The sequence below is a fragment of the Oryctolagus cuniculus genome, chromosome 1, assembly GCF_964237555.1.
Source record: "Oryctolagus cuniculus chromosome 1, mOryCun1.1, whole genome shotgun sequence".
Taxonomy (NCBI): Eukaryota; Metazoa; Chordata; class Mammalia; order Lagomorpha; family Leporidae; genus Oryctolagus; species Oryctolagus cuniculus.
In genome coordinates, this window is record NC_091432.1 from 122,395,608 (window position 1) to 122,422,812 (window position 27,205).

At 49.4% G+C, this 27,205-nt stretch overlaps 1 protein-coding gene across 13 annotated transcripts in view; it reads left to right on the forward strand.

Moving 5' to 3' along the window:
- The window catches only part of FLI1 (Fli-1 proto-oncogene, ETS transcription factor), a 142,840-nt gene that overhangs the window by 106,804 nt on the left and 8,831 nt on the right, over positions 1-27,205 (forward strand). For all 13 annotated transcript variants that reach the window (XM_051847967.2, XM_051847958.2, XM_070048312.1 and 10 more), the window contains 2 exons: positions 1,199-1,264; positions 27,046-27,111. In XM_051847967.2, coding sequence (XP_051703927.1) covers positions 1,199-1,264; positions 27,046-27,111 — 132 coding nt within the window. The remainder of the gene's footprint in view (positions 1-1,198; positions 1,265-27,045; positions 27,112-27,205) is intronic.

Below are 27,205 nucleotides of genomic sequence, written 5' to 3' on the forward strand. Positions count from 1 at the left end.
GGGCGGGATGCACACAGGCTCTGTGCAGATCTGTCATTCTCCGTCAGGAACTCCCGGATCTGTGGCTTTCGGTATCCGTGTGGCTTCCTGGACCGAATCCCCTTGCAGATACGCTCATGCCAGCACTTTATTCCCCATGTTCAGCTGTATCCTCTTGGGCATAGGCAAGGGGGGTACAGACGCTCCTGTTTGCACAGCTCCCTCCCAACTCCCAACACCCCAGTAACAAGTACCCTGTTGGAGGACCTGCACGTGCACAAACCCAAAGGATGTCATTGCAGGCCAAATCTGAGCCACAGGCAAAATGAAACAAAAACCAAGCAGACTGCACACAGTCCCTGTATCCAGGAGACAAAACCTAAACTATTTACTATCTGGCCTTGAGAGAAGCAGTCTGGCAACCTCGGCTCAGGCTCACCCCTTTCGTTTTTCTGATAAAGAAAGCCCCGCCTGGACATGCAAAGTCACTTGCCCGTCACCCGGTGAGTAAGTGGGAGAAGGACGGACCCAGATGACTGCCTGCCAGTCCTGTGTGCACTGCAGAACTGCGGCACGGTGCTCAGAAGGGTGTGCTCCTCTCTCTCTCTCTCTCTCTCTCTCTCTCTCTCTCTCACACACACACACACACACACACACACCGGCAAGCCTCCTGTGGAACATAATTACTCTAATTCCAGGCAGCTGCGGTAGTCCGGCATGCCTGGCTCCCAGCAATGAATCACGCCAGCTGATTCCTCATTCTCCAGGAGTCCTCTGTCCCTCTTCCCACTCCCTATCTCTTCTGCTCCCTTCCTCTGCTCTCATCTGCTGTTGATCTCAGAAGGTTTGGGCCTATAATCTGTTTGGGGCTTTTTGGCATATATTTTAAAGTTATTTATTTTTTTATTATGGGGTGGGAGAGAGAGAGAAACTCCCATCTGCTGGTTCACTCCCCAGATGTCTTCAACAGCTAGATTAGGGCCAGAGCTGAAGCCAGGAGCTGAGAATTCAACCTGGGTCTCCCACTTAGATGGAAGGAACCCGAACACGTGAGCCGTCACAACTGCCTCCCAGGGCAGTGAGTGTTAGCAGGAAGCCGGAACCAGGAGACAGAGCAGGGCATCCTACCCATGCACTCCGGGATGCAGGTATCTTAACTGGCGTCTTAACCATTAGGCCAAATGCCTGGCTTATAACCTGTTTTTGCTTTGTCTTCCAGGTTCACTGCTGGCCTACAATACGACCTCCCACACAGACCAGTCCTCCCGGCTGAGTGTCAAGGAAGGTGAGCTTCGTCCCCCCTGGGATTATTGTTTTCTCCAGTAACAAGCCATGACACCGCAGTTAGGTTCAGGGTGCAAAACTTCAGGTCTGTGCAGCAACTTTTTTTTTTTGACAGGCAGAGTGGACAGTGAGAGAGAGAGACAGAGAGAAAGGTCTTCCTTTTGCCGTTGGTTCACCCTCCAATGGCCGCCGCGGCTGGCGCACTGTGGCCGGCGCACCGCGTTGATCCGATGGCAGGAGCCAGGTGCTTTTCCTGGTCTCCCATGCGGGTGTAGGGCCCAAGCACCTGGGCCATCCTCCACTGCACTCCCGGGCCACAGCAGAGAGCTGGCCTGGAAGAGGGGCAACTGGGACAGAATCCGGCACCCTGACCGGGACTAGAACCTGGTGTGCCGGCGCTGCAAGGCGGAGGATTAGCCTAGTGAGCCACAGCGCAAGATCAGCAACTTCCTTCTTCCACTCACTTTTTCCCTAGCACACGAGCCAGGAACCCAAAGTGTTTCCCACCTGTGCCGCAAGTTGCAAAAACACAAGAAGGTTTTAAAATGTCTCGTAGTAATATCACAAAGATAGAACCTGAAGTTGTCACTCCACGAATGAAAATGGGTTGTTCTCGAAGTGGATTGGATGCTGTTTCCTTTCGAGGCTGAAATTCTGGAATGTTCTGTGCTGGAGACAGTGAATAAGCATGTCAAGGGTTTCTCATGTCCATCTCTTGAGCTTTCTTTCCCAACAGATATTATCGAGGTAGATTCATGAGTAAGGTGACCATTTTATGAGTTGGTTTGGTTGAGAAAGAAGGAAAACCAGCCCAGGCAAGGGTTGTTGTTGGTGAGAGTCTTTTTTTTTAAGATTTATTTATTTGAAAATCGGAATTACACAGAGAGAAGGAGAGGCAGAGAGAGAGAGAGAGAGAGAGAGAGAGAGAGGTCTTCCATGTGCTGGTTCACTCCCCAGTTGGCCGCAATGGCCAGAGCTGTGCCAATTCAAAGCCAGGGGCCAGGAGCTTCCTCCAGGTCTCCCAAGTGAGTGTAGGGGCCCAAGCACCTGGGCCATCTTCTACTGCTTTCCCAGGCCATAACAGAGAGCTGGATTGGAAGTAGAGCAGCCCGGACTAGAACCAGTGACCATATGGGATGCCAGCACTGCAGGCAGTGGCTTTACCTGCTACGCCACAGTGCCAGCCCCATCAGTGAGGGGTCTTAAGAGAGACCACAATGCCATTGCTCAGCATCTTTCTTTATAAAATAATACCGTGGAGATCAGTCCGGATACTGTGTTGGATTTTAGGCATTTAAGTGGGTTAATGCATAGTTCCTAGGCTGAAGGAGAAAAAAAAGAAAACAAACATGTGAACAAATAATTACAAACCAGAGAGGGAGTGAAAAATGTCCTTCTGTGGCAAAACAAAAATCCAGCAGAGGAGGGGACTGCTGGTGGCAGTGGAAGAACCGAGGGGGCACGCACCCCTCCTCACCCCTTTCTCCCTCCCTGTGTTTCCTTCAACTGACACCTGTCATTGTGTGGAATGAAAGCTGCAGTTTTGCGCACTGGTTGTATATTGTGTAGCCCAGCACACTGTAAGGGAAGAGACAGACAGGTTCAGTTCCTCCTGGGGTGCAGAAGAGACAGAGACCCAACGATTCCCACGTGTCCTGCCCAAGATTACCCCTTTGAGTGCCTAGGAGTTTCTTTGTGTTTCCTGCTAACAACCTCCAGCTTGATAATCACCAGAACCTCTAGTGGGGAAATATACAGCATAACAAGCCCGATTGTAAACATTTCTGCTTTTCGTTTGCCTCTTTCTCTCCTGCTCTTCCCTGGGCCAGTTCTGTTTCTGCTATTGTTTGTCCTTCCCAAATCAGATTTCTTGGGTTTTGCTGTGAAAATTTCGAAGGTCTGTTGATCCATCCTACAGTCGGCATCACATTTTACTTGATGATTTATCTGAACAGGCTGCACGCTGTCTAAAAGAGAGCAAATGTGTTTCAGTGACAAACACGTGAGACCGGAGGTCGGGGCATCGTTTGCTTACTTTGGGAAATCACCTCATCCCGTGAGCCTGGGTTTCCTGCCAGAGTCCGGTTCTGCTCTGCAGCTCTTGGTGTCTAGGGAGATGAGCCAGGACCCCAGCATGAGGGCGCCACGGGCATCCAGAATCCCTCTGCTTTGATTTGCTTTACGTGTTTTAGTAGTGACATTTTTAAAGGGTACACTAATTGTACACATTTATGGGTAAAGTGTGGCTTTTCAGTGCATATGTGTGTGGTGCAATTAGCATATCTATGCCCCTAAACTTTCATTTCTGTATAGTACAGTCACTCAGAATCCCCTCTGCCTGCTATTTTGAAATACGCATCACATTATTATTGACTATTGCCACCTTACTGTGCAATAGATCATCAGAGTTCATTCTCCTATCAGGTGGTAGCTTTTTTTTTTTAAGGTTTATTTTATTTATTTGAAAGACAGAGTTACAGAGAGAGGTAGAGACAGAGAGAGAGGTCTTTCATCCACTGGTTCACTCCCCAGATGGCCACAACGGCTGGAGCTGGGCTGATCTGAAGCCAGGAGTCTGGAGCTTCTTCCGGGTCTCCCACGCAGGTGCAGGGTCCCAAGCACTTGGGCCATCTTCTACTGCTTTCCCAGGCCATAGCAGAGAGCTGGATCAGAAGTGGAACAGGCAGGACTAGAACTGGCGCCCATATGGGATGCCGGCGCTTCAGGCCAGGACGTTAACCTACTGTGCCACAGCGCCAGCCCCGCAAATTGACTTTTTTTTATTTGACAGGTAGAGTTATAGACAGTGAGAGAGAGAGAGACAGAGAGAAAGGTCTTCCTTCCGTTGGTTCACTCCCCAAATGGCTGCTATGGCTGGCGCTGCGCCGATCCGAAGCCGGGAGCCAGGTGCCTCTTCCTGGTCTCCCAGCAGGTGCAGGAGCCCAAGGACTTGGGCCATCCTCCACTGCCCTCCTGGGCCACAGCAGAGGGCTGGACTGGAAGAGGAGCAACCGGGACTAGAACCCAGCGACCATATGGGATGCCAGTGCCGCAGGCGGAGGATTAACAAAGTGATCCACGGCGCCGGCCCCAGCAAACTGGCTTTCATTTCATTTGCAGTTGGGGATCTACTTCTTGGAAGGGAGGAAGGGAGAGAGAGAGAAAAAGAGAGAGAGAGAGAGAGAGAGAGAGAGAGAGAGAGAAAGAAAGGAACCACTGGAGGGAAAGGGAGGGAAGAAAGAATGGAGGGGCCATAAACAACATCAGAATGAGCCAGTGAATCTCTGAGGCAGAGCCAATGGGAGATTTCCTGATACTGGACTTAAAATACAAGTTTTAGTTTAGAAACCAGCTTAGCTAAGTGGCAGTGTGTTGTTAAACAACTCCTTCGTCAACAAGGGTCTCAGCACTGAGCGCCCTCCTCTACCTGCGATTCTGTTTCCTTCCTTGGGCTCTACTGTGTTTGGGCAGCACATTTGTAACACCGCTGGCTTACTCGGGCTGATTGCCAGAGCAGCTCGCTCTTGGTGGGTAGCAACCGCTCTCTGAAATGAATTAACTGTAGTATCCAGGCAAACGCACGTGGCCAGGGCCTCATTCAGGTGGTGCGGGCACTTATCTCTCAGCATCGGCCCTGGCCTTAGAGCTGATTAAATCTGCGCTTTGCAGGTGCACCTTTTGTCCCCACTAAAGCTCTCCACTTGAGCTGTCTTGCTCCTCTGTCATCTCCCCCCTTAAGAGGTGGTCTGAATCTGTCTGAATGACCCAGGGACCCAGTGTGCAACACAACAAAGCACATTAGCAAGACAAAGCCAACCAGCTTCTCTCTCCCTCCCCTCTGCCCTCCCCACCTCCCTCTCATCTGCTGTGCTCTAATAGCTATCTTTATTTTTTTAAATATTAAATGGCAAAAGAAAGAGAAGACATCGTGCAGCCTTGGCTCCATCTTCTTTGAATGAGACGCACACACAGCCCCAAACAAACCCAGGGTTCATAGAGAGCACTAGAGCTGTGTGTGTGTGTGTGCACGCATACATGTGTGTATGTGTGTGTGTGTGTGTGTTCCAGCGAGGGCAGGTGCTGGCATCAGCACAAAGGAGAGACGTTGAAGTGAGGATGTCTATTAATGTGTCTTCGAAGCACTTATCAAATTAGAATGCCTTTTTACTCTAAAATGGTATAATTGCTCTTCCAGCTTCTCTTGAAAATGGTTGCAACCTCTAAGGGAAGTAAGGCTGGGTTTTAAAAATTAATTTACAACAATCACTAAGCCCTTTACGTGTTCTGTGGATGTGGATTGGACCCAGCCGGAGTAATGCTCTCTCGCTTGCTTTCATTATCAAAGTTAGTGCACTGAAAAAACAAAGTGGAGGCTGCAGCCACAACTGTCATTTGTGAGTACATTGGACACTGCCACGTGCTTTGCTTTTGTGCCTTGCGGCGTCCTTGTGAGGTAGGCATTGTATCTCCATTGTGCAGACACAGAGATGGAGGTTCTGTAATAGCAAGTGTGCACCCATGGAAGGGCACACAGCTATTCAGCAGTAGAGCAAGAACCCAGACTCACATTACAGATTTAGAATCCCCAGCTCAGGAAACATATGACAGAGCAGTTCAGACACCCTTAAAACACTGCACTCCACAGCAGAGTGCCTGGTATTTGATTCCCAGCTCTGGCTCCTGGCTGCAGGTTCCTGCTGATACAGACCCTGGGAGGCAGCAGGTGATGTCTTGGGTAGTTGGGTCCCTATGACCCATGTAAGAGCCTGGATTGAATTCCAGCTTCAGCCTGGCCCCATCCTACCAGTTATTCACATTTGGGGAATGAATCAGCAGATGAGAGCTAGCTGCGTGCTCTCTCACGCTTTCTCTCTCTCTCTCACTCTCCCCGCCCCTTTTTTCCTCTCAGATATATTTTTAAAATCCCTCCCTGTGGATTGGCTTCCTGAAGAATACAGCCTTTCCTTCCTGGCTGCTTTTTCACAAAAACAATACATGGCCTAAATGTGATTTGGCCAGAAATTGGAATTTTTTGCATTCTTTTTCTCTGTCCTTGCACTTTTCCCATTGTCATTCCATCCGTATCCCTAACTGTTCTCTTTGCACAGAGATGACCTCGTGCACAGCCTATGCTTGTGCTTGGCACTGCTCCCTAGTCCTGACTGCACAGGGAATCACAGGAAGGGCTGGGGGAACACTGATGGGCCAGGACACTGTGTGACTCCACTTGTACCAGGTCACTAGTCAAATTCAGGGGGACAGAAAGCAGGATGCTGGGTACCAGGGGCTTGGGGAAGCAGAGTGGGGGGGTTACTGTTTCATGGGGCCAGATTTCCAGTACAGGAATTTGAGAAATTTCTAGAAGTGGCTGGTGCTGCTGGTTGTACAGCAGTGTGAATGCATTTGAGGCCACAGAGCTGTACATTTAAAATGGCTAAAATGGTCCATTCTGTGTATATTTTACTAAAACAAAAATGCAAACCTATCAGTTAGGAAATACAAATGCCCAGGCCCAAACGTGACAATTAATTCAGCATCTCCAGGTGACCCCCCCCCCCACCCCCACCCAAGCACTGAACTTGTTCCTAACCCTCTCCAGGCTACAGTTGGCCTTGAGAAGCCCTACTTCCCAGCACAAACCACAGAGACAGAAAAGAGGTGTGGCAAAGCTGGTCCAGGTTTGCTTTGTCACATGCTGAGCACTTGAGCTTGACCTTGCCCAGCCCTTTATCATCCTAGACAAGGGAGAGAAGGAGCTGTGGGTAAATTGATGAGGGTATAGGTGAGTGATGGGACCGTATGATGGCAATTAGTTCATTTCATCACTGTCATTGATCTTGTTCTATTGATTTTGACAACTTGACATCTCAGCATTGCCTCTCTTTTTTGTTAAGATTTATGTTATTTATTTGAAAGGCAACAGAGAGAGAGGGAGAGACAGAGAGAAGCCCTCCATTCACTGGTTTCATTCCCCTAACGGCTACAATGGCCAAGGCTAGGCCAGACGGAAGGCAGGAGCCTGGGACTCCATCCAGGTCAACTATGCGGATGGCAGCGACCCAGGCACTTGGGTCATCATCTTTGTTTTCCCAGGCTCATTAGCAAGAGCTGGGTCAGAAGTGGAGCAGCCAGAACTCCAACTGGTGCTTACACATGGGGTGATGGTTTAACCTGCTGCACACAATGCTGGCTCCAGAAACTCTTGTTGTGTCTGTCTGCATCCAGTCATCTACAAAGCGAGCATGGCATTAGTACATGGACCCTACAGTGGGGTTCTAGAAGTGAAGTGGCTGTTTCAAGGAGCCACACTCTGGATCTCCACCCCTCCTCTCCACCCCCTGGGCTGCAGAAGCCCCGGCTGCCCTGGTCACAGGTCAGAGCTTTGCTTTGTTTTCCTGGGCAGATCCTGCCCTGGGGCCTTCCCGAGGTGCTCCGCGGGACTGGGAGTCTGCAAGAATCAGCAGATCTCTCCTTCAGAGCTGTTTTGCATGCCTGAGCCCTCATTTCCTTAGCTGCTCATGCTGAATCTGTTTAAATACCTCTGACTGTTCAAAAGACAGAGGATATTGAGCTCCTTGTTTATTAACTCCTGGAACTCATAAAGCCGCCCAGGTCTCATGGAGCACTGAGCTTCTAGCCCCAGCCGGGAGCCTCCTAGGGCCTGCTGCTGAATGGGAAAACCCTAAGCCCCAGCCCCAGCCCAGCTTGTGTCTGCCTGTGGAATCCCATCTCCAGCAGCCGCTTGGCTAATGGATAAAAAGTCTGTCTGCTTTCTGGCTCAGTGCGGGAAGGCAAGGGAGAGAGGCCACCTCTCTGTGTCTTTCACAGGCACCGGAGCCCCTGCTGACCAGGGCCCGGCTCCTGCAGCAGTGCACACAAGAACAACCCTTTTCTGTAGGCCTTTGTTATCTGCCAAGCGTTTTCCCACCCATGATCTCCTGGCATCACCACGAGATGGTAATGCCTGTATCCTTGTCATCTCCATGCTCAGAAACCAGGCACAGAGAGGTTACAGGGTTCATTTGAGGTCAGCCAGGGCTTGGGACAGAGCAGGACTCAAATCCAAGTCTGGCTCTTCCTTCTCCACCCCGGCCCTGCCCCAGGCTTCTTCCAACATCATCAGCACAAGCTAATTAAAACAAGCATCTGACAACGTCTGGACCGTTCTTTAGTAAGGACTCTCAGTTTTCCCAAGCAGACCTTGACCTTGTCTTTAAGCATTGGAACTTAATGAGTGAACTTATTGATAGAAATTGAATTATGGATTAGAACGATTGATAGAACTGGGGCTCCGGGCTCAGACTGTGACCCTGGATAAGGCACTCGGGTCTTCCTCTTGTAGGGGGGTATTTCAGAAAGCTCACATAAAACGGAGTTAAAAGATAAATTAATCTTGGTGCAAAAAAGCTTTGAACTTCACGCACAGTTGTTTTCTCATAGTACGCATTTCCCATGGACGTTTCGAAGACCTCCTACTCATGGATTGCAAAAGATTGTTGCACCTGAATAAACTCATCTTTTAATTCCATTTTCCCACAAACTTTCTGAAGTCCCCTCATAAAAGCAGAATAATTATAGTGTCCCTTCAGAAATGGTGTAATACTCACAAATCAGCACAATGTAAATGAGACACCAAGTGCTGAATGAAAGCGGCGCTGGCACACCGAGTTCTAGTCCCGGTCGGGGCCCCGGATTCTGTCCCGGTTGCCCCTCTTCCAGGCCAGCTCTCTGCTGTGGCCAGGGAGTGCAGTGGAGGATGGCCCAAGTGCTTGGGCCCTGCACCCCATGGGAGACCAGGAGAAGTACCTGGCTCCTGCCATCGGATCAGCGTGGTGCGCCGGCCGCAGCACGCCGGCTGCGGCGGCCATTGGATAGTGATAGTAATAATAATGAGAACAATAAAATGTCCTACTGTATTACAACTGAATTATAGTAGTAGTTAGCATCGTCACTGGAAATAACTACATTTTTAAAAGATTTATTTATTTACTTGAGAGGCAGAGTCACAGACAGAGAAAGAGAGAGAGAGAGGTCTTCCATCTGCTGCTTCATTCCTCAAATGGCTGCAACAGCCGGAGCTGTGCTGATCCAAAGCCAGGAGCCAGGAGCTTCCTCCAGGTCTCCCATGCGGGTACAGGGGCCCAAGGACTTGGGCCATCTTCCACTGCTGTCCCAGGCCATAGCAGAGAGCTGGATCAGAGGAGGAGCAGCCAGGACATGAACCAGGGCCCATATGGGATTCTGGCACTGAAGGTGGATGCTTAGCCTACGACACCACAGCGCTGGCCCCTATTTGGAGGTATTTACATATTGCCGAACATTGCAGACACACAGTACTGCAGTCTAAATTCTGATTCATGCCTTGAATTCATTCACTCTTCCATGCAATCACCCCTTTATTTGTTAAGAAGCTACACTGTGCAGAGCTCCAGGCTGGGACCTCAAGGGGTCCCCAGTCGGACAGACAGACAGGTGAGGAAGTCTGAGTAGTAGGGTGTGGGTGATAGCTTCCCAAGTTGTTCATGATTTGATTTTAGGGGTCAGAGTGAGAGACAGAGGCCTCTGGAAAGACAGAGCCAGCAGTGGACATTGAGAAGTGGGGAGGGTGTGGATACCAACGAAACCAGTGTGCAGATCTGGGGGCAGTTTCCAGGTCCAGTGTTGGGGATGGGACCAGGCGAGCCCCCGTGGGAACAACCACAGCTTCCATGTGTGGCATGGGTGGGAGGGGCAGAGCCTCGGGTGGGACACTTCAGGTGTGGCAGGACACTCGGCAGGCAGAGCCAGGAGCCAGGGATTGCTGAAAAAGCACCAGGGCTGGGTGAGCAGGGTGGGTGTGGGCGGGCTGAGCTAAGACTGCCTGCGAGTGCTGAGTTATTAGCATAGGATGATGGGCCCTCTGGTGCTCCAATAGCCTTTTCTCTCAACTTTTACATGTCTTTGAAATTTTCCATAGCATAAGGGATGCCCCAGAAGCTGTGTATTGGTGGCAGAGCTGCAGGCGAGCAGTGACTCTTGGGTCCTAGCTGTGCACCCTCTGTACTGTGCAGTGAATGAGAGCCAGACTTTGCAGCACTTTGGGAGGGTAGGCTTTTGGGAGCATCCTGTGTGCATGTGCATGTGCGTGTGTTTATGTGTGTATGCACACGTGTGTGCATGTGTGTATGCACGTGCATGTGTGTATGCGTGTGAGTGTGTATATGTGTGTGGGTGTGCATGTGTGTATGTGCACGTATGTGTATGCATGTGTGTGCGCGCATATGTGTGCATGTGCATGTATGCGTGTGAGTGTGTGTGTGTGTATGTGTGCGAGGGCGGGTGAGTCTGGAGCTCAGGCTGTGCCTCACCTCATATGGGGTAGCTGCTGTGGGGGCTGGTCTGGAACACGTGTACCCAAAGGAAAAGGCCGGTAATACAGTGAGGTAATCTCTGTTATTTATAGGGAGTAAATAACATCTCTTATGGAGCAGGTTGTGAGGCTCCACGGGCTCCGTCTGTGTCAACGAACATGCACTTAAAATGTGAGGGGATTGAGGCCCCCAGGAGAGCCTGTTAAGAAGAGTGTGTGTCGTTATGTGTTTTCCCTCCATGATGAAATACCCCTGGTCCATTTTTAGCAAAAACGAGGAGGATTGCCGGATGCGTGCATCTGGGTGTGCGTGCTGTTTCTGAGGTCCAAAGGCAAGATTTATGGCTATAGAATAGACGGTAGCTTACGCTCTCCATTTTATTTTTTTTAATTGTTTTCCTTTGAAATTCCAGAGTTAATGTTTTCTCTGCTTTCTATCTGACCCTCTTTGGAGAGTTGCATTTTTTTTCCACCAAAGAGAGATTAGGAGACACAGAGAGACAGAAAAAGAGAGAGAGAGAGAGGGAATGGGGGGGGCAGGGAAGGAGAGAGAGAGAGAGAGAAGAGTGAGGGAGCTGGAAACAAAGAATCCTTGTCTCTAAGCTGTAGCAGGCAGGAAACCCCAGCCCCCAGGGAATTTAGCTAGCCAGCCCTGTCCCGGAGTCAAACTCCAGCTCTCTGAATTCAATTTGACAGCTTGTCTGGGACACTTTCTAAGTAACCATTATCCTTCCTTTCTCTAAGTAAAAGAACTGTTATTTCTTTCTGCGGGTATGCTGCATGCGCTGTTACTGCACACGTGTGGGTTACACAGCTACGAAGACACACTTTCTCTAAATTATTGGAAACAGTTAGCCTGTTTCCTAAGACAAGTGCAAATTTGTTGCAGGATAATGAGGCAAATGATTCTAATAGAATGCCTCTGCTTCATTAGATGCCTCAGAGGAGGGCTGAGGTGTTGTGTGTATATTTTGTATTCCTTTGAGAATTCCCTGGAAACGTACATGAATAAAATACCTCCCAAGGATCCATCATTCTCCTTAGCTTCTGTGTTGATTGTTGATTGACTGACTGATGGTTTTAAAGAAATGCAGCACCACGCATTTCAGCATGGAGGGAACCCAGATGCTTGTGAACATCCAAGCAAGGCATGTGCCGGCAGCCTCCTGTGGGGGGAGGTTGTGTGGGGGAGCAGGTACCACTGTGGACGACCACGTACGGTTCAAGGGCACGCTGCTGTGCCTGGGAGCGGGGCCACACTGGGTGGGCCCTGTTGACTTGGATGCCGTGTTGTGAGGATTGTAAGGGACACACCCAGCCTTCCAGTGGGCTCCTATCTGAAGGCTACAGAGGGATGGCTAGAGGCACTTGTTCTAGAACCATCTTGAGAACTTTACAGATCAGATATATGACAGCTTTGCCTGTTTGGGTCCTGACCAAAGGCTCTGTCCTTCAGATGTGAATGGTTTCCTGTCTGGTCTCTCTTCCAACTCAATCTGCAATTCTCCCTTTGCCTGGTGGACCCTCCCTCCCATGTCTCACCACCCACCCCTGCAGCTCCCTGTTCTAGGAAACTGTGTTCACCATTCAAGGCCTGGGTCCAAAGGCAGAACCTCGCCTTGGTCTCCAACGCCCTGGGTGTGCTGCACCCACTGTTTCTCCGAGTTAGCATTCCACATATCCTAGCACAATAGCCTTTTACCTTGCAGGACTTGTGGTGCCCCAGAGGTGGAGACTCCTGGGTGGGTGCCTGTATGAAAATCACAAGCCACATGCCTTAAGCCACTCCCAAGCATTCAGTGTAAAACCAGCGCTCATGCTGAGAGCAGGGAACTGGGCTTCATCCACCTCAGGTCCTGGCATGGTATGGCCTCTCCTCTCTGCCTCGCCCTAAATGTGCACTCCCTGCAGCTACCGGGGATTCCTCTGCAGCTCTGATCAGCCCTAGCCCTGAGGAATACGGGGAGTTCCGGAGACCGGATTGCAATCCCACGGTGGCATTAAATCTCCTCCAGCCACTGACCTGCTTGCCGCAAGCTGGGTTTCATAGCCTACCCGTGTGGACCCACCATACCATCCGTAGAGGCTGAGGCAGAGCCGAGCCCCGACAGGGAATCCTGGGACACGGCCCTCCTGTTCCCTTCTACCTCCTTTCCTCACCTATCTTATGCACCCTTGTGACGAGTAAGCCGTACCGAGCACCTGCCGTGTGCCAAGAACTTTGCTATTCACTTCAGCAGTACTGGTGTCGTTCTCCTTCGCTCTGAGAATCCAGGCACAGATCAGGCAAGCCCAAATCTCAGAGCTGGGAGGAGGCAGGACAGTGGCTTCCTGCAGCTTCTTCCCAGCCAGGCAGCGACACGGCTCCAAAAATTATGTTTCCTGCCGCATCCATCGCTCCCTCCAAAGGCCCATTGCCTCTAGATCGCTGATGTCATCTGGTGGTTGGGACCATGGGGTAGATTCACTGGTTCCTGTAATGTCCCAAACACCAAGAGCCTGACTCAAGGTGCGCTCAGCATGATGCCATTTCAAGGGGAACCCTGGGTGGGTTCTCAGCGTTGTTCTTCTCACTGTCATGCTGTGTGATGGACATATTGCACAACATTTCCTCTTGGGTTTAATACTGCATTCACAAGGATGAAGGGAAAAAAAGAGATTTAGAAAAGGAAGTGTTCTATGAAGCAGCACCGTCAATAAGGGTTGCAATAAATTTAAATTTAAATATGAGGACAGGGGTTGGATGGTGGGCCAATAAATCGAGCTGTGAAGTTTCCCTCAGATTCCAGGAAAGCAGTCACTGCCCCTAGGAGCAGCCCACAGGGGACTTCAGAAAGGCCACGGAAAATGAGTGGTGTAACAAACGAGGCGCGAGTCTCAAAATTCTTTTGCAACAAAATAAACCTATCTTTTAATTCCATTTTCCATGAACGTTTTGACTCACGCTCACAGCTGTGTGGTTCTCCAGCAGGAGAGAGAAAGGATGGCGAGTGGCAAGGCGTTTGGTCTGGTGCTTAACTTTCTGGGTTGGGACCCCCACATCCCATACTGCAGTGCCTGGTCCAGGTCTCAGCTCTGCTGCAGGTTCCAGCTTCCTGCTAATGCCCACCCTGAGAGGCAGCAGGTGAGGAGTCAGCACTTGAATCTCTGCCACCCATGTGGGACACTGAGTTCTGGGCTCCTGACCTCTATCTGGTCCAGGTATTTGCAGAATGAACCTAGAGACGGGAGCTCTCTTTGTCTCTGTGTGTGTCTCTCTCTCCTCTCAAATAAATAAATAAATAAATAAATAAATAAATAAATTTTTTTAAAAAAGGAAGGGATGTCAGAACTACCAGAGAAGCATCTTCAAGGCACCTTCCAGGGTGGTCCCGCCACTGCACCCACCTATGAAGTCTACCTGTGCCCCTGGCAAGGGAAGGAACAGGAGGGAGCTGGGCTCCGTGTGCTCAGACAGAGTTCCTCCCACTGGTTCTAACAGGCTCCCCCTCCTCTCCCCTCCACTGAGACCCAACATTCTGGAGGTGGTGGAGGGGTGGGGAAATGCGATTCCCTCACTTGGCACCAGCTTCCTTTTGGAGCCACCACTCAGCTGGTCCGTTCTCTTCCTGGAGCCAGGAGGGCCCCAGGGTGCCCTTCCTGGCTGCTCACGTAGTCCGATGCTGCTGCCCTGTCCTTGCTTGGCACATCTGTGGCTCACACATCTCAGGGTTGCTCTTAGATGCTCCCCCGAGAAATGGACACATAGTCACCCACCCGCTCTGTACGTTCGTGGTGCGGACAAGGAATATGTGAGCCCCACTGCGTTTTAATAAAGGAAAATGATGCTGAGTAATCTCGAAGGGGAAGGAAGAGGCACGAGGCTGCAGGGATGTAGTTCGGGACCACCTGGCCACCCCGAGCCCCCTTCCCTTGGGTTCAGCCCCTCTCGACTGCGCCTCTGCACTGCCAGGGAGGCATCCCTGGGAGCCCTCCATGAGCAGACTCCAGTGCACTTGAGCTGACTTCTCAGTGGCCACTCAGCCTCACCTTTCGAATTCATCCCCAGACTCTGTGTTACTGTTGCAGGTCTGCCAGGTTTCGCTCTGACTTGGGCATTCACCCCACTCCAGGGAGCAGAGTTAAGATTCAAAATGAAAGTGGCCTCAGGGTGGCTCATTATGGCTTGCGGTCTAATCCAGAAACTAAAAGGGACCCTCATGGCTGGTGTAGGGAGGACAAGAATGGGTCCATGAGTGCTCAGGATGACCCGCAGGTGGCCTTCTCAACCCAGCATACTCCAAATGCATTTGTTTTGCCTAATACATTGATTTGCAAGTTCCTTGATAGGGGATTATTTGGGGGACTGTACATGCTTTACAATATTTAAAGGAAATTTGTTTAGTCTCATGCTCATTGACCAAGTTCTGTCCTCCTGTCTGTCTGTCTGTCTGTCTATGTCTCCACTGGGACAGGGAGACAAAGAAGGCTGTCTTCCTGCCTGACATAGATATATGGATATGGGGCACCCTCCTGGGAAGGCCAGGTACCAGTAGCATCATCCATTATTATTATTTTTTTTTTTTGACAGGCAGAGTGGACAGTGAGAGAGAGAGACGGAGAGAAAGGTCTTCCTTTTGCAGTTGGTTCACCCTCCAATGGCAGCTGTGGCAGGCGCGCTGTGGCCGGCGCACCGCGCTGATCCGATGGCAGGAGCCAGGTACTTCTCCTGGTCTCCCATGGGGTGCAGGGCCCAAGCACTTGGGCCATCCTCCACTGCACTCCCTGGCCACAGCAGAGAGCTGGCCTGGAAGAGGGGCAACCAGGACAGAATCCGGCACCCCGACCAGGACTAGAACCCAGTGTGCCGGCGCTGCAAGGTGGAGGATTAGCCTAGTGAGCCGCGGCGCCGGCCACCATCATCCATTATTTTAACACGAAAACTTTTCCCAAGCTTTTCCCATGGATGTAACCATTCCCTCTGTGCAGAGAAGCCCCTGGGACAATTAAGAGCTTATTGCTCATGAAACAACCCTTGTGGGAGGAGAGTCTTTGAGGAAGTGATGCTGGGGCCAGCAGCACTCACCAGCCTGTGAGTGGCTCTTTCTGCTCTGGTTTTGGGGATCTGTGGGCTCCCACATCAAGGATCAAGAATTTGAACATGCCTCTTCTAAAGAGAAAAGGATGAAATTAGGCAGGACAATTCTTTTATCTGTTAAAATCCAGCACACCCTTAAAGCCTGACTCAAGTCTCGCTTGCCCGAAATATTTTTCCTTACTCCTAAGGATTCGTCTCTTCTCTGAATCCCACCACACTCACAAGCTATGTAAGACCTCCTTACAGATTACCTGGTGGCCTTTGACTGTGAACTTTGCCCTACAGCCCTTCTTCAGTGCTGTAGGTATTCAGTACGTGCCATTGACAGCTGATGGATTCACCAGAAAGGAAAATTTAGTTTTTGTCAACCTACTTAATTATTTACTCAGGGGGCCTGCATTGTGGTGTAGTGGGTTAAGCCACCACTTGCAACACCAGCATCCAGTATGGATGCTGGTTTGAGTCCTGGCTGTTCCACTTCTGACCCAGCTCCATGCTAATGCGCCTGGGAGAGCCAAGGAGGATGGCCCACGTGTTTAGGCCCCTGCACCCACATGGGACACCTGGAAGAATCTTTGGGCTCCTGGGTTTGGCATGCCACAGCCATGGGCCATTACAACTACTTGGGGAGTGAACCAGAATATGGAAGAGTTCTCTCTCTCTCTTCTCTGTGACTCTGCCTTCCAAAGAAATAATAAGTAAGTCTTTATAGAAAATCATTATTTATTCAGTCCTTCTGCTCCACTGAAGAAAGAACCAGAAGAAATTAGCTTTGGTTGACACAAGAATGACTACGTACTTATTTCCCATGAATTAAACTTCTGAGAGATTTGCAGCCATGGTTCTGTAGGATACTTCGGTGTATAGAAAACATTTTCACACACACGATCTCATTTATTCTCTAACGATCCCAGTGAGGATTTAATGCACTGTTTAGTTTTCCAGACTCTTAAATTTAGGAATAATTATTTTCTCTCCAATGTCAGCCTTTTACAGATTCAGATTCAGAGACATTAAGTCACTTGCCTAAGTTCACACCACTCACCCCTGGCAGAGATGGGAGGGAAACCAAGGCGTGCTGGCCTCCGATACAGAGTTTTTTCCTTCGCAATGAGCTACTTCTCTGTGTGGAATAGACTAAAGAGAAATTATGGAATCTCTTTCCATGGAGATATTTAAGAGCTCTAATAACACGCAGTCCTAGGCTTAATAAGATGTATGAAACACAGTTGCAAAGAGATGAACTCTGGGTGTAATTTTGAAAAATCTTTGGTCTTAAAAAGTCTTTGGCCTGCCTGCAAAATAAATGATCAGTCCTGCTCGGAGTCCTAGAAGAGTTTAGAGGAAGGCAGTTTTGAGGCTGTGAGTCATAGTTCCAGTGTCTGTAAGATCCTTACATGGCCACCTGATGCTGTCACCGAGGCTTTCGGCCTCCAAGTGTGTGCTGATTTGCATGTCTGGTTTAGATAATGCTGGGGGTCCTTTCCGGTCTGAAAAGGAGTCTCTGTGGTGTAAGTGAGACCACATTCTGCCTCCCAGAGGCTGGCGGTTCTTTTTCTCTTAACCACTGTGTGGATGCAGAGCTCAGGGGTTGGAGTACTTTATGCTCACCTGCTGGGCCGCCGCAGACGCATTTTCCTTCGGGATGAACTCACATGTCCACTTCTCTCCGTCTCTGACTCAAGATTCGTCCTTTCCTGCAGGGCCGCTTCAGCCACAGGGCGACATGCGAGTCATAGTAAATGTGGGGATTTTGAATTTTGTGATTGGAATGTCAATCCTAAATCAGTGTGAGTCTAAGATTGTAGATTGGACAACCCCCTGATTCTAAATAGGCAAAGACGGGTTGATTCTCTGTTTTTCTTTTTTAACAGTCTATTTATTTGATTATTTATTTGAAGTGGGTGGGGGGAGATGTTATCTGCTGGTTCCCCTCCTCAAAATGTTTGCAACAGCTGGCACTAGGTCAGGCTGGGGCCAGGAGCCTAGAATCCTATTGGGTCTCCCATGTGGGTGCCAACACTTAAGCCGTCATCTACTGCCTCCTAAGGTACACACTGGCGGGAAGCTGGATAGCAAGCAAAGGTGAGACTGTATCCCAGGCACTCCAATACGGGATGCAGGCATCCCAAGTGGGAGCTTAGCCCACTGCACCACAACACTCATCCAAGACTGACTGTGATGGACTGGGGTTCTGTCTTACCTTTCACTATTCCTTAGCCTAGCATTAAAGAGATGCTAATCAGGATTTTTGTTTGTTTGTTTGTTTTAGCTATTTTTTCTGCGCTCCAAGATAAAGCAGTTCGCTCTACATGAAGAACTAATCAAAAGGAACTGACTTTCCCTACAGGCTTTGAGAACAATGTTGGGCGTTTCAGTCACTGCTCAAGAGAACACTATGGAGCTACACCGAGCTCTGTTTTCATACTGGTAGACCGAAAAAGTATATGCACAAATTTTGTGTTTTCAGTGGGGCCGTCCCAGCCCAGCACTGCCCACTCACCTCCCCTGGTTTCCTTTCCTCCTTAGCATTCATCACCACGTAGCATACAATGTGGTTTACTATGGTTTTGAGAGTGTGCCCCACAGAGAAAAGGTGTTTATCTGGCCATCACCGTATTCTCAATGTGTCTTGCATGACAGTAGACATTTAGCAAAACTTGGTTGAATGAATGACCTTGTGGGAAGACAATGTCAGACAAGCTGGTGTCGGCCGGGACAAGGTCAAGAACTAGTTCTTGAGGAGAAACGAAGGAGATTAAGATACAGTCTTTTTCTTCTGAAAGACTGTCTTCCGGCACGGGAAGTGCATGCACAGTGAGTTACACTAGAAGATGGCAAGTCAAGGGTAGCACACAGGGGACAGCGCACCAGAGAGCTGAGACCTGCAGAGCTTCGCCAGCAAAGGATGCAAATGCTGAATTGTTAGGCACGCACAGCACGGACGAGGGAGGGGTGGCTACCTCCTGGGAACGTTTCAGCACCAGAGGGTCAGACCAGGGCTCTCCACAGGGTAGAGGGGGTTGAGCAAAGACTGCCTCTCATTTATCCTCAAGTCTGGTTACCTAAGTGGACTGTTATGTTTTCTTTTTCCTACCTGGAATCCTTTTAAACCTGAGGCAGATTTAACCCAAGAAGTATGCAATTTAGTTGCATCTATGAGGGCCAACGTGGAGGGGGGCTTTGGCAAATACCCAATTAATCTAGTCAGTATGAATTGCTTTTCCACATACGGCTGGCTCAGAAATCCCACTTTGAGGCCTTATCAAAATAAATAGGTCCTTTAGACATCTGCGTCATTTGGACTCGGAGCCCGCGGGAGAATGAGAAGAGAAGTCAGCGAGGCTCGCGTGACTGTGGCAGGGCCGTGCCGGGCGAAGGTGCCACTTAACGCTCCATGCCTTTCATATTTTAAAAAACCATCCGTTTCTTTCAAGTGTTTTGCTCCCATGGCTTCTTTCCCTCTTGCGCATATAATATCTTACACAGTGCCTCCATTATGCTCCACACAGCAGGGCAGGTTGTGTTTGGAGTCCAGGACAGGGTCCCTGAGCACAGGAAACGTGATCCAGGATGTGTGTGTGTGTGTGTGTGTGTGCGCACGCTTGCATGTGTGTGTTTTCTGATTTTTTAACTCCAATTTTTAATTAGTTTTTATCAGATGCAGTGTGATTTGCAGATACAATTCTAAGGACGTAATTATATTTCCTTTCTCCTTCCCTTCCCTTCCTCCTCCTCCATTTATTTCTGGTTTTTTTTTTTTTTTTTTTTTTTTTTTAGTTTTTAAGATCTTACATATTTTAAATTTCCAGTAAAAAGGCCTACTGCTTCACTGAATAAGAAGTCTAACAAGAAAGAAGCAAAAAGTCCCTACTTTAGTATTAATATAGACAATGGCTGTAAACAATAATTGAATAGAAAAACGACCATTTCACCCACATACAGTAACTTTAAAGTAACCACAGATCATTAGGCTGTTGTTGCATGCTCTTCCTAACCACTGGTTTCACCAAGGTATAAAACAAAGTTTTGCAAGACTATATTTGCAGTGATACTGATAGACACAGACATTTCTTTTTCTTTCTAATTTGAGCCCTCACATGTGAGGGAGAACATGCAGTATCTGTCTTTCTGAGTCTGGCTTATTTCACTCAACCTGATGTCCTCCGGTAGCATGCGCAAGTGGTAGAATTTTGTTCTTTTTACAGCTGAAAGATAGTCCATTGCATATATACCACATATTCTCTAGTCATTCATCTGATGGAGGACACCTTTGTTGGTTCTATATTTTGGCAATTGTGAACAGTGCTGCTATGAGCTCAGTGGTGCAGGTATCTCTTCGGTAAAACATGTCCATGCTTTTTGTGTATATACCCAGTAGCAGGATTGCTGGATCATATTGCAACTCTATTTCTAGTTTTTAAAGAAATCAGTGAGCTGCGGTGCTGGCACCTCAGGTTCTAGTCCCGGTTGGGGTGCTGGATTCTGTCCCAGTTGCTCCTCTTCCAGTCTAGCTCTCTGCTGTGGCCCGGGAGGGCAGTGGAGGATGGTCCAGGTGCTTGGGCCCTGCACTCACATGGGAGACCAGGAGGAAGCACCTGGCTCCTGGCTTTGGATCGGAACAGCGCCAATTGAGGGGGTGAACCAACTGAAAAAGGAAAAAGGAAGACCTTTCTCTCTGTCTCTCTCTCTCACTGTCTAACTCTGTCAAAAAAAAAAAAAAATCTCCACACCATTTTCCATAGTAGCTGCACTAATTTACATTCCCAGAGACAGTGTATAAGTGTTCCCCTTTGTTCACATCCCCGCCAGCATTTGTCGCTCTCTACCCTTTGGATTAGATATTCCGACAGGGGTGAGGTGATATGCTATTGTGATTTGACTAGCATTTCCCCGATGGCCAGTGATGTTGAGTGTTCTCCCATTTATTTGTTGGACATTTTTATTTCTTATTTTGAGAACTATCTATTGAGGCCCTTTGCCCATTTCTTAATTGGCTTGATTTTTTTTTTTTTTTTTTTTTTTTTTTTTTTGCTACTGGGTTAAGTTGCTGACATATCCTGGATATTAGTCTTTTATCAGATGGGTAGCTCACAAATATTTTTTCCATTCTGTAGGCTGTCTTTTCACTCTATTGATCATTTCCTTTGCTGTGCTGAAGCTTCTGAGTTCGGTATCTCATTTGTTTAGTCTTGCTTTTGTTACCTGTGCTTTGGGGGTCTTGTCCAAGAAGTTGTCACCTACACCAATGTTGTGCAAGGTTTCTCTACATTTTCTTCCAGCAACTTCAGAGTCTCAGGCCTTAAATTTAGATCTCTGATTCATCTTGCATTGAATTTTGTATATTGTGAGAGGTATGAACCCAATTTCATTCTTCTACATATATACATCCAGTTTTACCAGCACCAATTTATTGAAGAGATTCTCCTTACTCCAATGTATGGTCCAGATACTTTTGTCAAAAATCAGTTAATGTATGTATGTGAACTAATTTATGGGCCATCTTCCATAGCTTTCTCAGGCACATTAGCAGGGAGCTGGATCAGAAGTGGAGCAGCCCATGTGGGGCAGCCGCATGGGATGATGGGATTGCAGGTGGTGGCTTAACCCATTAAACTACAGCACCAGCCCCATTAATGCTTTTTTTTAGAGTAGCAGAACCATGAGGTTCAGAAAGACTGAGGAATGTGACCAAATGTAAAGGGCAGAGCAGGGATTAGAATCCAGGGCTATGTGATCCCAAGCACCGGGTCATATGCAACCACCAAGACCCATCAAAGACATCCCAAACCCCACATAAACTTCACTTGCTTCAGGTCCTGAGTTCCAGGCAAGAGGGAATCAAGGCTCATGTGGCCCCGGGCAGGGCCATGGGCAGGGATTGCACAGACATGGTGAAAGTTGGGGAGCTGGGCTGGGTTGTGGGCTGGAAGGCTCAGGAGGCACAGCAGGTGCACTCAGGAGAAGGCACAGCATGAAGCAGAGCCCAGAAGGAAGCAGCCTGAGCGCGGCTCAAGGCCAGCAAAGCCTGCTCCCCTTCAGGGAGGAAGCCGCTGAAAAGCAGGACACGAGGACTTCAGAGTGTTTCCTAAGCCAGTGGGGTTTGAGCTGTAGCCTGTCCGACAGCCCCCAAACAAAGGCCACCGCGGGCCATTGCATTCTCCTCTTGGCTGCCTGATGGAACCTGACTTTTTCTTGGAAGTCAAGGGCGTGAGGTCAGAGGGCTCCCGTTTATTTGAGCATCTCTCCCTTGGCATCCTCACTCTTTCCAGAAAGAGGTCTGGAGCTGACGACTGGAGCCCTCGCTCTGCTCTGAGCAGGGCCAGCCTCGCCCACGCTGGAGCGAGAGCTCCGTGTTCAGAAGCAGGGCTTCCCGAGGATAAACAGGGTGCACTCTGCCAGCCTTCTCAGTAGTCACCAGAAATGCGAGGAGAGGTTTCAGGGAAAATTCATCTTTTTCCACCAAGTCATCGCAAGGGAGGCCAAATGTGGTAGGGGACGAAGAGAGAGGCTTCTGTGTGCAATGTCACTGATGCATTGGCCTCTGGGTGAGGTCAAGGCAAAATGGAGAGCTGCATGTTGGCTGCTGTGTGCCTCACACAGCTACCAGGAGGCAGCAGAGCGACAGAGAGGTCTTCCCTGAGCCCCTGGCCCTATTTCCAGGACCAGCCTGAAGCATCACTCACGAGCTGGGTGAGCACTGGTCATGGGGTGGACATGACCCTGCAAGGCCAGGGTCACGTCCAGGGAAAGCTTGCCCTTTCCAACAGAGACTTTTCAGAAAAACTTCTCTATGTTCCCATTTCCCTACCCCGGGCAGCTCTCCTAGAATCCAAGAGGCGGGTTAGTGTCAAATTCAGCCACGCTGAATATTGCATAACAGAGACACTGTTGGGGCCGTCAGATACAGAGGCCGAGTTATCCACAATAGCTGGCAATGTCACGGGTGTCCACAACGAGGCTCAAGTCTCTTTGCTTTGGCCAAATCTGGGCTCTGGACTTCCTGCAGCCAGAAACTCCAGGGAAAACCCTTTGGTGACTCTTCTGAAAAGGAATCACAGGGACACTTTGTCATCTGGTGTTCTGGAAAGCCGAGGTGGCGGGGGGGGGGGGGGCGGCGTCACTCTGCTCAAGTGAAAAGTGAGTTTGTCAGTCAGGCTGTAGACAGAGCCATCTGCCACCCCGGGGGAGTTCTGGGATAGTTGACTTATGCATTGGCCCCCAAAATGGATGCACCCTGTTGCACACAGTGCCCTTGGCTACTGCCTGGAGCTTGTCTTTTTCTGCCAGGCTGAGAGGCTGACCCAGCCAGCATGAGGCTCCTGGAGGGATAGTGTTTTGCCTGAAGGTGAGCACCGAGTTAGCTCCCAGTCCAGCTTCTCCATGTTGGTTGTAGACATATTTCTGTTCGTGTGTTTGGGACTGGACTTGACCATGCTGCTAAATTCTTACTTGCGTGACTTTTAGTAGGAAAATAAACGAACGCTCATTGCAACAATGACCTGGTTAAAATTACAAAAAGACACAGGCCACTTCAGGGAGTGGTATCCAGTCCTTGACTTCCCTGTGAGGACAAGCTTTTAGCTTCTGTCTGGGAAATACAAGGATACTTTAGAAAAGTTTGTGGAAATGGATAAGCTTATTTTGGTGCAAAAAAAAAAAAAAAAAAAAGAAAGAAAAAGAAAATGTGAAATCCATGCACAGGAGGGATTGTTAAAAAATTCCTGAAAATATGAGTGCTATGGAAAATCTGTGCATGGATTTCAAACCTTTTTGCAGCAAAATAAACATATCTTTTAATTCCATTTTCCAAACCCTTTTTGACATCCCCACGTGGGTGATTTGTTGTCCAGAGCACTCAGGGTGGCTATGGATATGGTCATGTGCCCATCACCCCAGGCTCAACTCAACTGGAGGCTTGGTTCAGTGGGGGAGAAGCCAGGGTAGGAGCCCCAGATCCTGCTCAACTGGAGATAGACTGGACAATTGGAGGCATTGTGTACACTTAGCAAGAAAGAGAACACTGATCTGGCTTAGTCACTTGTTCCACAAATATTGGTTGGATATTTGGACACTCGTCTTGGGGCTTAGACAGATGGAAGAGTGTGATCTAGGTCCCTGCCCTTGTAGATCTGATGTTCAGATGCAGGGACCCTAACTATAAGCAGCACCCGTGAAAGAACTACTGATTGTTAGGCAAGAAGTAGAGCAAAGTGAGGAGAAGGGGGTGGGGAGGTGAATGGGTGCTTGGTGGGCTGGCCAACTTGCTTCTGGGTCTCCATGTTTTTGATGCCAATTCTAACACTCATTGCTGACACATGGAGAAGCCAGTTCCGTGCCAAGCACCATGCTGGGTGTCAACTTGGGTGCCTCCGCTCATCTGCCAGGCCCTGGTTCTGCACACCTCTAAGGTGAATGCTAGACATTAGCTCTTGGCCTTGGCCTCCTCCATCTTCCCACTTGGTTTTAACTGGGCTCTGACACAGGGAACCCCAGCGCCTACAGAGTGTGCTTGTGCAGCTCCATAGTGAATGGGCCCAGGCTGTCGTGTGTGGATTCCAGTGCCAGGGGTAGGATTTTCCATGCGCGTAGATGGGAATTAGAAGGCACATGAGAGGAATATTTGTGGTCGCTGCCGCTCTGACAGCATCCACTGCTCCCCCTGCCAGCCGAGGACGCCCGCTTACGGCATGGCCCGTTGGCTGTTTATTGCTCTATTAACTTCACAGTGGGCACACAGTTCGGACTGGTTGCTGGGTGGCCTCCCTGATTCTGTCACTTCCTTTTCACTGACAGCAGGACTGTTAGGTTGATTGGGACTTCTCAAGTCAGCTGTCTCAGCCAAAGGCTTGCCCTGACATAGGCCTTGGAACATTCCCGGATAGAGCTCCACATCCCTGTGCAGGCCCCCAAGGCGCTGCGGCAAACGGGGGGCTACAACGCTCATTGAGAAGGCAGCGACTGCAAACCATGCTGGCTCACTCACAGGTACAGGAAAGCCAGGGATCACCCAGCCTCTGTAGGCAGAGGGACTTCTCTCCTGTGTTCTGTAACTTTTGCAAGCGTGCTCTGTCCCTGGAGCTACAACCAGAGACTAGGAGGAACTGTTATGAAGTCAACGGTCACTGAAGCCAGAGCTGTCCTGTGAGCTTTAGAATCAATGATTCTTCTGAATGGTTCAAACAGAGCTTTCAGGAGGGACTGAGGCCCTCAGTAGACTAATGGTGGAGTAGAACGATGGATTGGAGACAGAGTTTTATCAGCACAAAAAGCCAGAAGTCAAGGTAGGCTTCAGGTGGCACACATTGATTCCTGGAATTTAGTGACTTTTTCTTTTCTTTCGCTTGAGTTTGTGGGTTTTCATTCCACTTTCTGGTCTGGTTCAGCTAGGATGGCCTCTGTCACCCAGGCGCTCTGATGTGTCCCACATACCCTGTGAGCTCGTTATCCCCCAGGCCCTGTCGCCTGGTGCCGCTGCATGCCCCAAACCTCCCTCGGCCCCCCCGTTTGTGTCACCGAGGCCACGAAGCCTGTCTGCTGGCTCCTACAGGGCCTTTGGCACGTGACCCCGATTTCCTCACTGTCTGGGCGATCTTCCTGCATTCAAATGCAGAGATGAGATGCTTATTTCATACCACTTCACATCCACTTCCAAAAGTCCCCGGAGAAAAGGAATTACAAGGTGAGCTTATCTGCATGAACAAAAAAAAGACTTGAAGCCAATGTGTGTTTTTTTCATAAAATATGCATTTACCAGGAACTCTTTGGAGACCAAAGTACACAATGCAATGCCGATATTTGTCCCAGATAAATGACTGGAGGTCTAAATGCAGCCTGCTCCTGTCCAGGGAAAACCCTCTCACCGATTCCAGGTGCTTGTACCAGCCTGGCACACACTTGGCACACCTTCTCCACCACACCGCTCAGAAAGTGCCCCTGGGTGCCTGCTACCTCCTTCCACACTTGTAAACAAGTTGATCTTCCATTTTTGTTTGGTTTGTTGTTAAACAAGCAGCAGAATCTATTCGCAGAAGGAATTGTGAAAGGAAAAGAAAAAGGGGAAAATAAAAGCAGACAACTCTGTCTTCTCCCTCTTGTCCCCTCCCCGGCTCTGCCTCTCCATCTCCATCCCCCCACCCCCATTCTGTTTTGCTTTTCATGCCAAGGCTGAAGACTGTAATTTTAAAACTGAACTGGCTTTTCCAGAGCCATGAGGAACGTGCATCTGCACGTGGATTTTTCCACAAGAAAACAGTCCCTGTCTTTTGGTTCTGGTGAGCCAGAAACAGTGAGGCTGTGGGCTGAATCCACCTTCTTCCCAGGCTTCTTCTAATTTGTTTGTGAGGCTCAGAAGGGGGCGAAGGGGATGGTTTGTGTTTCAGCCCATCAGACGCTGTTTGATGAGGTTTGCGCTCCATTTGTCAGGATGGTTTTTATGGTTTCTTTGTTGTTCACGGAAAGACTTTGAAAGTCATAATTCTGTATCCTGAAGCCCTTCTGCTATTCCTGCTCTGGGTCTCCATGGGACTCCCAGCAGGAGAAAGGAAGTTCCTAGCCAGTTGGTTAAAGAGTTGCCCAGCATGGCTATGGATGCGTGTGGACTCTTTGGAGAGAGCGGTTGGGATCGCGGGCATTCGGGTGCCGTGGTGTGTTCTCCAAGACAGCGAGAAGCAACGCTTGGTCTCTTCCAGCTCTTCCCCCATGCACTGCCTGATCCTGCCCAGCTCCACCTCTGGCTCTGTTCCCTTCTCTGTGGCCGTCAGGCCCATCCATAGGAAGGCCTGTGCAACTCAACACAGCCTAGAGTGTGAGCCCACCTCCACAGCGTGGAGTGCTGATATGGGGTGGGGTCGGGGGGAGGGGAGAGGGCCTGCGGACAGCTGCCCAGGGACATCAGAGGCCCGAGCTTCGAGATCTCCCACAGACATTTCATTCACACATCTCCTGGTTCCTCTGAACTGCTGGGAGGAGTTTCCCACACAGATAACGTGTTTTCCTTTATAAGCTTGCGCTAATTTCTGTTGTTCATAAGGTACTGCACTTGGTTGTCTCATTTGATCACTCAACAGCCCCATAATGTGAATAAATTGTGTAGATTTTTAGGAGTCATCCAAGGTGTCGCACTTGACAGCATCAGTGCCAGAAGTCACACCAAGCCCCTGACTTCAGATTCAGGGTTCTTCCACTGCCCTACCTCCAGCTCCCAGAGAAAGCATATATTTTGGCAATTTAGGGACACTTACAAAAGCAATAACGAATACACTTAATGTCTCCCAGTCACCAAGAGATCATCTTCAGGCAGCCTTCTTGTGACATGTGCGAGGCTAATGCACCCCTATTTGTCGTTTTCCGTCAGATCCTTCCTATGACTCGGTCAGGAGAGGAGGATGGGGCAATAACATGAATTCTGGCCTCAACAAAAGTAAGTGAACTTCACGCCCCAGGTTGGGGCAGAACCATTTTTCTGAGGACAGGGTGGACATCAGGGCCAGGCGGTAGAGGAAGATAGGAGTGGG